Source organism: Gymnodraco acuticeps, unplaced genomic scaffold (genome assembly GCF_902827175.1).
Source record: "Gymnodraco acuticeps unplaced genomic scaffold, fGymAcu1.1, whole genome shotgun sequence".
Classification (NCBI taxonomy): Eukaryota; Metazoa; Chordata; class Actinopteri; order Perciformes; family Bathydraconidae; genus Gymnodraco; species Gymnodraco acuticeps.
The window spans coordinates 155426-169047 of NW_022992149.1; the positions used below are offsets into that span (position 1 = coordinate 155426).

General features: G+C 39.9%; 1 protein-coding gene across 9 annotated transcripts in view; it reads left to right on the forward strand.

Moving 5' to 3' along the window:
* The window catches only part of xirp2b (xin actin binding repeat containing 2b), a 31487-nt gene extending 19798 nt beyond the window's left edge, over window positions 1-11689 (forward strand). For 8 of the 9 annotated variants that reach the window (XM_034204056.1, XM_034204055.1, XM_034204059.1 and 5 more), the window contains 3 exons: window positions 709-10174; window positions 11121-11251; window positions 11414-11663. In XM_034204056.1, the coding sequence (XP_034059947.1) occupies window positions 709-10174; window positions 11121-11203 (9549 nt within the window). In that variant the 3' untranslated portion in view covers window positions 11204-11251; window positions 11414-11663. Of the gene's footprint in view, window positions 1-708; window positions 10175-11120; window positions 11252-11413 lie in introns of all 9 variants that reach the window. The other variant, XM_034204058.1, reaches the window with a different exon arrangement.
* Window positions 11690-13622: the final 1933 nt, after the last annotated feature.

Here is a 13622-nt window from a genome sequence, read left to right on the forward strand (position 1 = left end):
TTAACTCATCACCCAAACAAATAAACACATCCCATCAGTGCTCCTACAGAACGTTAACATGCGCAAGATTTACCCCCTCTTGTATTCACTGACTTTCTCTTTATACATCGATGGCCTTGAGTAAGGATCTGTGGTTCAGTCTGAACAACTTTTCTATTTATAGAGCCAGGGTGTATGTGATTTGAATTGCAACTTCTACCTTTAAACAGTACGGCAAACACCCCTTAAGAACTTTCTTGGTTAGAGAAACAGAAGAACAACTTGCATACATTGGTCACCTAAAATTCAAAACAGTAACGCTGGATCACATACATGCATTGTTTCTGGTTAATCCCTTGTGGATGTCCAAGGTAAATTTGAATCCAGTGTTTCTTTATAGGTATACAAACACACCAAATGTCTTAATATGTGCGATCCATGACTAGTGTTTGACTTTGTGTCAATCTTTAGGATTATAATTTGAACTCATCGTAGTGATGTATTGTTTTTATGACTGTAAAGAGCATAATAAGAAATCACTTTTTTCTTTCTGAACACAGTACCATTAACCTTGGTAGTATTATTCATGTTTTATGATCTACATTTTACACTTTATCTCAAAGTGTTACAACATGTTGACATAGAAAGCACATAAAACCCTTATATGGGGTAACTTGATTGATTTTCTTAGTTATTCATTCTCAAATACCATTTTTGTTCCTTATAAAGATTGGACGTGATATCAATCGATCTAAGTGGTCCTCAAATGTGACTCAAAACAACTACGTGACTAGTGAGGTTTATGGAGCATCTGCTACTGAAGCAGCAGAAGACACATCAGCTGAAGTGATGGATTATGATTATGAGGACTTTCCGCCCCCACCTGCTGAGGATTCTGACTATTTTCCACCCCCACCTCCCGACTTACTAGAAATGCCATCAGACAATGAAAATATTCCAGCGTGCAACTACTCACCAGAGCCTCCAGAACCAGCAAACCCTTCCAAATACCCGATCAACAAGGACGCTTATATCAAGCAGAGGAGTAATTATGAGCTGAAACGTCTTTACAAACACATTCATCCTGAGGTTCGTAAGAATATAGAGATGGAATATAACAGTGATTACAATGAAACTGAGTACAAACAGTTAGGGAACCAAGAGTACATGTACAAAGATGATGATGGTAGTCCCGATGATATCTACGATGAAGAATACACAGACTGGGAAGAGATTCTCCCCGGGGAGGTACAGGCGATGAGATGGAAGTTTGAAAATAAGCCACTGGACACAATTAAAGATTTAACTTCTGATGAGGTTGAGGACACCAACAAAATAACTGAACAGGAAATGATTCTTGGAAAAGATGTGAGACGTACAGCTTGGATGTTTGAGACAAAGCCAATAGATGAACTGAGTATACCCAATATGAACTCTGCAGAACATAAAAACAAATTCAACAAATTTGAAAAAGGAGATGTCCGTGCTGCAGCGTGGTTGTTTGAAACCCAGAAAATGGACTCTCTAAATAAAATGCAGGAAGAGGAGGATTTAACAAAAGAGGTTGTGTTTACGGAGGAGGATGGAAACGCTACCATTTACATGATTGACAATAAGTACATGGAAAGCCTTGGCCACACTGAGACCATTGACGAGAGCCACCTGTTGAGTCTGAGGTCAGTGTTGGAGGAAATTCATGAAGAAGTGAAAACTGTCACTAGCACTTTTGACACTCAGTTTAAATGCATCATTATGGGACAATCAAGCCAAATGCTGGAGATTAAGTCTGTGCGTAAAATTGAAAGTGAATTGGAGAACTCAATTGCCTCACGTTGGCTTTTTGATACACAACCGCTGGACATGACAAACAGAGAATATACATCTTTGAAACTTGTGTGTAGTCTTTCCATGGAGGACGGCAATAAGGGAGACTGGGGCAGGTGGTTGTTTGAGATAAAGACATTAGATTCCCTCAATGATTGGGAAAGCTCAAAAATGGAAAACAAAGAGATATCTGGAGCTGATGTGCGCAAACACTGCTTAGTGTTTGAAACGCAACCAATGGATTCTCTGAAAGATGACTCCAATGCAAGACCCCACTCTATTGAAGACGTTATCGGGGGCAATGTTAGATCTGCAAGGCACTTTTTTGAAAACAGCCCTAGAGCAGAGAGGAGAGCTCTCACTGAGGTAGGAAGACTTCAAAAGGCAACAGTAAATGAAGAAATGAAAGGGGATGTGAGACACCAAAAGTGGCGCTTTGAGAGTCAACCTCTGGAGCACATAAGAGAGGGGAGGAAAGAGGTTACTCGCACTGTAAATATTAAAGATGAACTCACAGAGGAGGATGGTACAAGCTGCAGGGCAGATGTTCGCAAGAACTGCTGGGTATTTGAGACCCAGCCAATGGATACTTTAAAAGACGATTCAAATAGTCAGCCCCTGGCAAAAGAGGACATTATTGCAGGTAACGTGAGATCAGCCAGACATTATTTTGAAACTAATCCAACTGAGGAGTTGAAGGAGCTTGCAGAGGTGGGCAAACTACAAAAAACAGTAGCACAAATGGAGGAGAGGGGTGATGTCAGACATCAGAAATGGCGATTTGAAAGCCAACCTCTAGAGCAGATCAGACAGGAAAAGAAGGATGTCACCCGAACAATTGATCTGGAAGAAATTGACAGAGTTGACGTCTCAAACTACAAACACATTTTTGAGAGAACGGATCTAACCCAAAGTGATATGTCTCAAAAGATTCTTATTGAGGGTGTAACATCTGGTTCTGTGAAATCAAATAAGAACCTGTTTGAGTCCAATTCACTGTATGCCATGCAAGACAGCACAGGGCACTTCCATGAGGTGAAAACAGTACGACGTGAAGAGGTTGTTAAAGGAGATGTAACAACGTGCAAGTGGATGTTTGAAACCAGACCAATTGACCAGTTTAGTGAAAGCATTGAAAAATACCAAGTTATCAAGGGCATATCCAAACAAGAAAAAGAGACTGGTGATGTGAAAACAGCAAAGTGGTTGTTTGAAACACAGCCTCTCGATGCTATTAAGTATTTCAGCAATGTTGAAGATGAAGAAGTTATGGAAACAAGTAGGAATCTTGATGTCATGAAGGGTGATGTGAAAACCTGCAAGTGGCTATTTGAGACTAAACCAATGGACATGCTGTATGATAAAGCGGAGTTAAAAGATGAACATGAATCTGAACAAATGCAAAAAGGTGATGTCAAAACATGCACTTGGCTTTTTGAGACACAAGCACTTGATTCTATCCACGATGAGACACAAACCATTTTGAAAACATGCACTGTCAATCAAGAGGACATTACAGGAAAGGATGTAAGAACTGCTTGTTTCCTCTTCGAGACGGAGAAACTGGAGAACCTCTCTGGGGAGGAGACAGGCTCTTTTAAACGTGTTACAGAGATAGACATTGGTTCAGGAGACGTCTCTGGGAAGAAGTACATTTTTGAAAACCAAACATCAGATATCATGACTTCTACATCTGAAGAAGCATTGCAAAAACTCAAGAGAGTTCAGACTGAAGACATACAAAAAGGAAACGTAGTGAACTGCAAATGGCTCTTTGAAAACCAGTCAATAGATACGATACATGATAGCCAAGAGGAATTTATGAGCAGTCGCACGGTGAATGATGTACAAGGTGGTGATGTAGATAAGGGGCGTTTCATTTTTGAGACCTACTCTTTAGATGAAATTCAGGAGACGGACACAGAGCTGACGAAAATGCGCAAAGTTGTCCGAGATAAAGATGAAAAGGGCGATGTGAGAAATTACACAATGATGTTCGAAAATCAGCCCCTTTATGCTATTCAGGACAAAGAGGGACTTTACCACGAAGTCACGACTGTCACAAGCGAAGAGGTAACACGGGGAGATGTCGTTGGAACTCGCTGGAAGTTTGAAACCAAGCCCCTTGACGCTATCAAAGACACAGATGAGGTTTATATCATTAAATCTGTCACACATCAGGATGTGCAAAAAGGAGACGTCACTTCTGCAAAGTGGAAATTTGAGACACAACCTCTTGACAGGATTGCTGAAGAAAAAAAGATTGTTATCAAAACCGTGGATGATATTCAGGGAGGCAATGTTAGGATGAACAAAGATCGTTTTGAGTCTGATGCACTGAGCCAGGAATCTGTAAGAACAGTTAATGTGACTGAAATTAAAAAAGGTGATGTCAGGTCTGCGAAATGGAGATTTGAAACACAGTCCATAGACAAAATAAAAAGCATGAGCTCTGAAAATTTGATTGAAACTGTTAAAAAAGAAGATGTTGAAAAGGGAGATGTAAAACATTCAGTCTGGCTCTTTGAGGAAAATCCTCTAGACCACATCAAAGAGGTAGATGAGAACGAAGCTACTGTTGTATCACAAGAGGAGATTTCCAAAGCGGATGTAAAGACAGCAACATGGCTTTTTGAAACAACACCATTTGATGACTTCAATGAGACAAAAATGGAGAAGAGTGAAATCCTGGGCAAGAGTGTCAAGGGAACTCTTGAGGAGCTTTATAGTCAGCAAATGGTGAAGTCGAAGGGAGTACTTATTGAAGCTGATGAAATCGGAGACGTTAGGATGGCTAAATACCAGCTAATGAATAAGCAGGCCCCCGAAATTCAACGAGAGGATGTAATCAGAGGAGATCTGCAGACTATTATGATGAACTTGCTAAACAGACAAGAAAGGCAGGAGCAGCAAATAACTATAGATTCAGAAGAGAAGGGTAATATCAGTTATACGGTGAATCAACTATTCAACCAAGAGAGGGACAGCAGTATTGAAAGAGAGGAGATATTACGAGGTGACATCCGGGAAGCCATTAAAAACCTTTTTGATGAGAACGGTACAGCAAAACATGGAATACTCATCCAGGAAGACGAGAAAGGAGATGTGCAGATGACCTTATACTCCCTTCTTAATAAACAAGAAAATGTTAATGTTGAAAAAGAGGGCATTGTAAGAGGGGATGTAAAGAGTGCTCTTCAAAACCTGTCCAGCTCAGACAAGACAGATCAGGCAGTGAAGATACAGGTAGATGAAGCTGAAAAGGGAAATGTCAACTTTTACTCCACATGCATTGAATCTGGGGCTCTTGACTATCTTAAACAGCTCCACCTTGGAGCTGATGAGACTCAGTCTGACGGAGCACAAAAAGAGGTGATCCTTGGAGGCGACATAAAAGGGACCAAACTCATCCTCGGCCGAAATCAAATGCAAATTGAACGATCGGTAGAGGATGTTGTACCTGGTGATGTTCACAATACAGTGAAAGTTTTTATGTCAGAGCCAACCCTCTCATTGGAAAACCTCCAAAGGGAGGAGATAGTCAAAGGAGATTTAAGAGCTGTTTTGAATTCATTGTCTGAATCAGCTAATCAGACAGTTGTTGTAGAAAAAGAGGAGGTGGTGAAAGGCAACATACCTAAAACCATGCAATGCCTGAAGAAGGCCCAAACAAGGTACAAGGAAGAAGAGAAAGAGAAGCAAGACATCATACCAGGAAATATCAGAGGGGCTCTAAGATCTCTTGAGAAATCCTCGACAACAAGAGTTGAAGCTGTTGTAGAGGATTTAGTTTCTGGAGATGTGAGGGCCACACTCAAATCTCTAGAGTTGGCAAATAAGGCGGTCAAGGAAGTTGAAAAGGAAGAAATAGTGAGGGGCGATATTCGCACAACAATGCAAAGTCTGCACGATGCCTCCAGTGAGAAGAAGATGTGTCAACAAGGAATAGACGTGCAGGGAGATGTCAGAGGAACAATCCAGCTCTTAATGGAGCCTCCACCTTCACCGAGAATGGAAAGGAGTTCAAGCCTTGAGCGTGACTTTAAGGGTGATGTGAAGATGTCCATTAAGTCATTATATGAGACGCAGGACCAATCCCAGTTTGAGAAAGAAGATGTGATAAAGGGTGATGTTAAAGGCACTATTAAGTCTCTGATGGAATCAGCACAGCGTGAATCTCCCAAAGTCAGACTTGGATCATACAGGAGAGTTCGAGTAAAACAGGGCCCTCCAGTTAAAAATCTAAATGATGATGCACAGAGAAACATACAAAAGATTAAAACAGCCAATTCAGTTGAGACATCAATGGGAAATCAATCCATCTCTAATGAAACTAAAATTGTAAAAACAACGTCAAGAACAGTGGAGCAGTCTGCTCAGCAATCAACTACTGTGGTGGAGCATAAAACTATCACCCAAAACCACGGCATCAAAACATTAAAGACAGAGTTCCGTAATCTAAAGTCGAAGGGAATGAAAAAACATGACAAAACCAGTGTAAAGACAGCAGATTTCACCCTAAAGCCAGAATTGCCAGAGCCCGATCTGTCTCTCCCACCTCCACCTCCATCAGTGGCAGACTCTGACCTTCCTCCTCCTCCTCCCCCCTCACTTGATTCTGACATTGATCACCTTCCTCCTCCACCACCACCAGTCACCAGTGAGCAGGACTTTCTCCCACCACCTCCAACTCAACAAGAACTGGAGAGCATCCCAGCACAGGAAATGTATCCTTCACCAGCAACAGCAAAAAAGATGACGGTCAAAAAAGTGAAAGTTCCCATTTTACACCAAGTCCAGAAGGTGGATGCAAAAGTGGAATTCAGTAAAACGAAACAGGTGGAGGACATCACATCTGAAACAACAACAAGAACCTCAAAAACGGTTTCATGTGAAATCCCTCAATTGCCTGAGTCACCACAACCACTGAAGAAGGTTTACATATCTCCTGTGAAGTTCACCCCTCCACCCTCCCCTCCGCCTTCCATGAAAGGGAAAATGAGTAAATTTAACACTCCATTGATAAAAGCAGAAGGAAAGTTCCGTATGATGGTGGATGAAAACACCCCTCCAACCACTCCAACACCCACTTACATACATGACTCAGTTACTGCTGCTCTTGAAATGCTTTCCTCAAGCGATAAGGGACAGTCAAATAAAAACACATCAGAAATCACACAGGAAAGAGCTGAAATGGCTGCACTGAGTGTTCATTCAGACTCCCTATCATGTGATTTGTCCAAGAACATCGTTGTCAAAAATACCACCCAGAGTAATGTCAGTGCTAGCCATGAAAAAATGATCTCAGATTCAACAGTTGTTTCCTCTGCCACACAGCAAATGTTCTCTAATGAGTCTTCTAAGGTTGTCTCTGTTCAAAAGACCTCATCTGTCTCAGCTGTTAGACAACAGATGCATACTACTACTACACAGAAAACTGTTTCCTCCAAGCAGTCTGTTCAATCTGTCATGGCTGACACAGTCCAGACCTCTGTCACTGATTTTGCAACAATTGAAAACATGGTGGCTGATGGAAAGAAAGATTCTAAAAATCAGAAAACAAAAAGCTCCAAAAGATCAGAAGATCAAAGTGAAAATGTTATTCATTCTGACAAAATTGAAACAAAGGAGAATGAAAATCTAAGCAAATCCCAATCTGAGAAAAAAGTCAAAAATGAAAAGGAGTCCAAATCGCCACCACGGGATAAAAAGAAGAAAACTGATCATTCTCCTACCAAGAGCCAAGACAACGTTTCTGATGAGCCAATGCAAACGGAAAAGGCAGCTCCCAATACAAATGGAAAAGCAGGAAAAGCAAATCAAAAGGTTAAAAAGAACAAGCAAGTAGAGTCAAGAAAGTCCAGTGAAAGTGAGAAACAGAGTGTTTCACAAGATGTCAAGGTGGAAGTAAAGAAAGCTACTGAGTTGAAAGTGATCGTTGAACCTAAGGAAGTAAAGACGGAGTTAAAGCAAGTGACTAAGAAAGGTACTTCCCCTCCTGCTGCTGCCTCTACGCCAGCAGCTTCCTCCATACCTGTTGTTACTGTAAGCTTAACAGACAGCAAACCAGAAACTCCAACTCCAGTTAAAAAGAAAAAGAAGTCCAAAAAGTCAAAAAGCAGTGCACAGCAAAATCAAGGTAAAGAGATTTCCACAGAAACAAATGCAGCCGTTATAGAATCCAACACTGTAACATCCTACCAAACTCAGGAAACAGTTGCAGTTTCCCAAACTCATACAATTGTAAAAGAAGAGAAGATTCAAGTCAAGAGAGAAGTCATTACCGCAGAAAGTAAAGACATTCAGAATTCTAAGCAGCAGAAAGCAGTTCAAAAGCAAGTGAAGGGATCTCAAAAGAAGAAAGAAGTGACAGTTATTCAGCAGAGCGCAGTGGAACCACTTGAAGAAAGTAGGGCTGTCCCAATTACTGTGACAGGCGAGCAAAAGGAACTGGTAAAGTCCGAAGCAGGGAAAACTGAGGAATCCCAGAGGCTGGAGGTCCAAGCGTTAATCTTTCTCATCACAGAGATACAAAGAGTTTCAAAAAAGACTGATTCTGAATCTGTGAAGATTCTGCTCAATACATTTCCAGATTGGCTCATGAGTTGGGAAGCAAAGCTTGAACTGGAGGGAGCTGTGGTGGAAAGTGATGTGCAACAAAACAAAGAAATTCTTTCACATCTGAGGAAACTAGCAGAGGCCAAACTAATGCAGCTAGAAGATAACGAGACTATGGAGAAACATGAGTGTGAGCCAGTTTCTGAGAAATATGTTTCTGGTGGGGCAACGCAAAAAGTATCCAAGATCAGTATTGGTTCTGCCAAAATTGAGAAACAAACAAAGAAGAAGAAGTCCACTGAAAGACGGAAAGAGGAAACTGAAACTGGTCAGTGCAAGTCTGTTGACCTTCGGGCTCCCTCACCTTTACTCAGGATGCGCTCTCCCTCACCAACGTTTATCACCATCGAATCCACACGAAGAACTGACTCACCCCTGAGAATGAGTCCATCGCCCAAAATGCATAGGCCACCCACACCTCCCACGCCTCCGCCACGTAGGTGTGACACGCCAACATCACGCCTTACAAGAATAACACCATCTCCGACTTTTGACAGAGCAGAAAATTTGGCACGACTAAAAGACACAACAGCCAAACTCTCACGTGGGGTTACACCACCTCCGCCACTTCCCCAACAAATCTCAGAAAAGAAGTCTGAAATTGTGGAATCCCCTGCCTCATTTCATCGACAAATCAAAATTGATTCACAACTTGTGGAGGCTTCAGGGATGTCAAATGCAACAAAAAGTCTCAAAGAGAGTTTATCTGGTGAGGCTCAGCAGACTGATGTCAATTATACACATGTAAAAGAAGATGAATCTAATATTTCAGAGGGTTTTATTGCAAATCAAACACAAAGAAAGTCTGAGTCCCACATGCTGTTGTGTCAAAATGACCCAGATCTTATTGATGCATCGGATATGTCAGAGTCATCTGTATCTGTCAAAGAAAAGAGAGAGTTTTTTGAAGAAACTCAAAAGGCTGAAATTAATAAGACCTATACACGAAAGGAGCCTATTGCTATCCCTGAAAGACTGGGCCCAGACTTGGAAGACTGTGAGGCAGAAAATAAGAACAAAGAAAAAGATGAGCTTCTCAGGGCAGATTTGTACAGTCTTGTAAACACATACGACACACCAGAAGATAAATTATTTCTCAGAAAAGAGCTTATCCCACTCACTGGGTGGCTTCACAATGAAACTGAAAGCACCGATTGTGGCAAAGAGAGAGTAGACATTCTGGAACAGGAAATGCCAACTTTTGACATCCAGACTATTAAAAATGTTTTTGAACTGGGTGAGAAAAGTTCCTCATTCAGAGAGGAGAAAAGGGATCAGGAGGAGACTATGTCAAGCCTGAGTGAAACAACAGCAGACACTTCAAAGTGGGGAATTCCTCTAGAGACAAAGAGAGGCTCACGGCAGAGCACCCCCCTGCCTCCTCAGAAAACTGCTGTAGAAACTGTGCCAGCAGTACCATCAGCCTTCTCAGAAACCAAATCCTTCATAGAACATTTCTCAAATGTTGATGAGTTGGGTAACAAGGTCACCGGAACAAGGACAGCTGTCACAGGGCACTCTGAGAGTGTGTCAACCCAACAAGCTCCTTTTTCCTACGCTGATGCAGTTAGAAAAAAGGCTGCAGAAGCGAAGCTAGCAGAAATCTTCGATGACGATGCTACTGACAATTTGCTGAGTAATTTTCACAAAACATGGACAGAGAGTGAATCTGTTTTCAAGAGTCTTGGCTACTCTACTTCTGCGGAGACAACATCCCAAGTTGTGTCACATCATTCGAAAATCGTCTCATCTGGTAAAGACCTATCCAGCATGAACAAACTGAAACTAATGGCATGGACTAGGGACGGACGAGTTTTCTTTGAATGTCTGTTTGTGGTGTGTTAAAGCATTTCTAATTACTGCATTGTATGAATTGTGAAAGCTTTTCTATAAAACAAAAATAGTTGGTAACAAGAATAAGAGTCTACAGCTCTGATGCTTTAGTTCAGCAGTGCTTTTAGGCTACATTAGCATTTTCATTATTAGCAATAACAATACATTTTATCTGAAGATTATGTTAATGTCATAAAAACTGCCCAAGTGGAAAAGTGACGTGCTCTTTTACCAGTAACCTTCATTGAAATCTGTCCATTAGTAGTTGTAGTGACCCAATAATTGATGGACCAATCAACATCGACATCCATTGAGCCAAGCTGCTATACAACTAAATGTTTAACTAACTCAGTATAGTTTAACAAAATTATCTTGTATCACGATAACTTTCATTTTCTGAATCTTTCAAACACATGTCATGGTATTCAATCAATGAAGTATTCATACCTGTGATGAGGTAATGATAACACACGCCTTTATCAAAAAATACCATGACATTTAATTGTAAGGTCTGGAAAAAAACTGCACCCGATGACAGCTTATTTGTATTCCTCACTAACAATGCATTTGAGAGATGCTTAGAAATTCATGCAAGCATGTACGAAAATGAGTGAAAACAATAAAAATCCAGAGGAAGGTACAATACCATTCATTCTCATGGCCATTGTATATTTTCATATTGAAAAAATGAATGGGCCATATCAAGTACAAATGCAATATATTTTACAGTTTGTACTAATAAGTCATAAACTATTTGTCGATAAAAGGAAAGCCATAGGTGTTGCATTGTCAAGCAGCCCAAAGGAAAGCCATTCAAATGGGATTAATGAAAAATATATAATTTGCATTTTATCTCTTTCAAACAGGTTCGAGTTCCGAAGTCAGAGCTCTGCACAGTATGTCGGAGGAGAGCTTATCCGATGGATGCTCTGATAGTGGACAAAAATAAGTACCATAAATCATGTTTCTGCTGTGAGCACTGCAGGAATAAATTAAGGTAAATATTGCATTCATTCAAACAAATACTCACCATAGTTACAATTAAACATTCCAACACCAATCAGTATATGCATAAGTGTTTTAAGTGACAGTAAAATGTTTAAAATAATAGAGGTTATTATTATTTTTCTAAAATAAACAATGTTCTTTTCTCTCGAAGCTTAGGGAACTATGTCTCTCTCCATGGACACTACTACTGTCTACACCACTACAAGCAGCTCCTCAAATCCAAAGGGAACTACAATAATGGACTCGGGCAGAAACCTCCCACAGGAAGTGGTGGACTTATCCCCTCAGATGAGAATCTCGAATGGAGATATTCTGTGAGCAGCGTAGCTTCAATAGACAAAACACTCAGCGGTGAAAACGCAATCACAAAATTGTACGATGAAGGCAAACCACACAGCAACAAAATATCTGTAGTTTGGCCCCCACAGGCTGATCCCCAGATGAAAGCCTTTAAAATAGAAGATGACATTCAGCTAAATAAACCACATTGGCCCCCCTTCACACAACTCCCCCAAGTTACCCAAACAACAACACAGAAAGGCTGTTCCTAAAGTGTCCTTTGAAATAAAATCACCCAATCTCACAGTTTAGTTAAATAAACTCAAAGAAGCACAAATAAGGAGAGGTACACAAGATGCTATGGAGAAACTGTCCTGTTGGTTCGATTAAGGAAGTGTTTTTTTGAAGGTTATGCAGTTAAGTGATTTTAAAAAAGGAACAGGAAAAGTGAGGATGTAGAAGCAAACTGTAAATACTTTTAAATGGAATGTATAAGGAAAAGCAGGTTGTAACTGAGTAAGTACTGGTGCGATCAAGATATAAGTATTGAAAGTGGATGTAGAAATGAAAAAGTGTATCAGGTAAACTGCTATAACAACTGTCATGTTACTCGTAGATGGACCAGTTGATAACAATATAGCTAGGAGCAGCTTTAAGACACATTTAAAGTCTAGATCAAATAAAATAAATGTTTTTGTTGCTTTATATCTAAATTATTGTGTGGAATTAAGACAGAGTTTTAGTCCCTTAATTCAACCAAGTTGTACAATATAAATCCGATCAGTTTCCTTTTCATCCATGTTCCCTAAAATAATTGGTTTATTGTTCAATGCACTCCATTTTTTCCCTCTGTATGCCGGTTCATGGAGATATTCTCTATTGTATTATTCTGTCAGGTCTTTTATCTTTCAACATATCAACATGTCTGAATTTGCCTTTTTTTTAGCACCTGGTGTGCAGACTACTAAAATTATTTATTTATAATATTGAAAGTATATAATATAAGTTGAATTGGTGATAATCATGTTTGTTTTGGACATTTGTATCCTATATTGAACGACAAATATTTTGCAATGAAGAATTTTATTTTTTAGATTAGACAGTTATACCTTGCTTTGTACAAGAAATATCCTGATTCTGTCATGCCGTCAGGCTGGTTCTCTCACTTTATTGCTGATCCAATGGCAATACAAATATTGATTTTAATTGTCTCATGTGTCTCTTTGAAAGTCTGTTGCTCAATCTTCCAAACCAGACACAAAGAGGATGTTCTTTCACAGGTGTGTGTCAGCTTGAATTAGACTACATGGAGACAGGAGCAAGATCCCTTTAACACCATCAGTGTAATCTCCTTTAGAAGCTGTTCCCACCTTGGAGGGGATTTTCAAGTTCAAAGCACGGGTGGGCCTGCAGCAGATAAGAAACCATTTCCAAGTAGGGGAAACAAATTGAAATTTGCCAGAAAAATAAACAAAAAAGGCTAATGAGGGACAGTTTGAAGACAAGCAGTTGATACAGCAGCATTGGATACACACAAATCTTTAATTTAATTATATAGTCAGTTATAAAATAAGCTTATGTCCAAATGTTGTTATACTCATCCTCTTACTGATCCTCACTGAGGACGAGCTTATACACTTTGCCAACCTGGACCACCTACAAAACTGTAGATGTTATTAATATATGTTATAGAGTTAGTATTTTAACGTAAAAAAGATTACTTGGGAATTGAGGGGACTCATACAAGATTATTTTGCGGTCTATATTTGCCTTATATACCTGTAACTTATTACTCAGGTAAAATGTGATCACTGCTATGTCTCCCCTCTTTTACTAGTTCCCTTGCGTTGCTTTCATGTTCTTACATGTGAAATTGTGGTTATAAGAAATGTGCTTAACCAGGACTATCAGAAAATATCTTGTTTCTCAATTTTAACTTTCTGGCTAAATAAATATTGTATTTAAAGATTGGACAGCCCATCCGCAGTACACCCTGGGCCAATAAACGGCATGTAATAATTCTACGTTTTTGTATGTTTTCTATTTGAATTTTTTTACATTTTGTGTTTTTATTTTGTTCA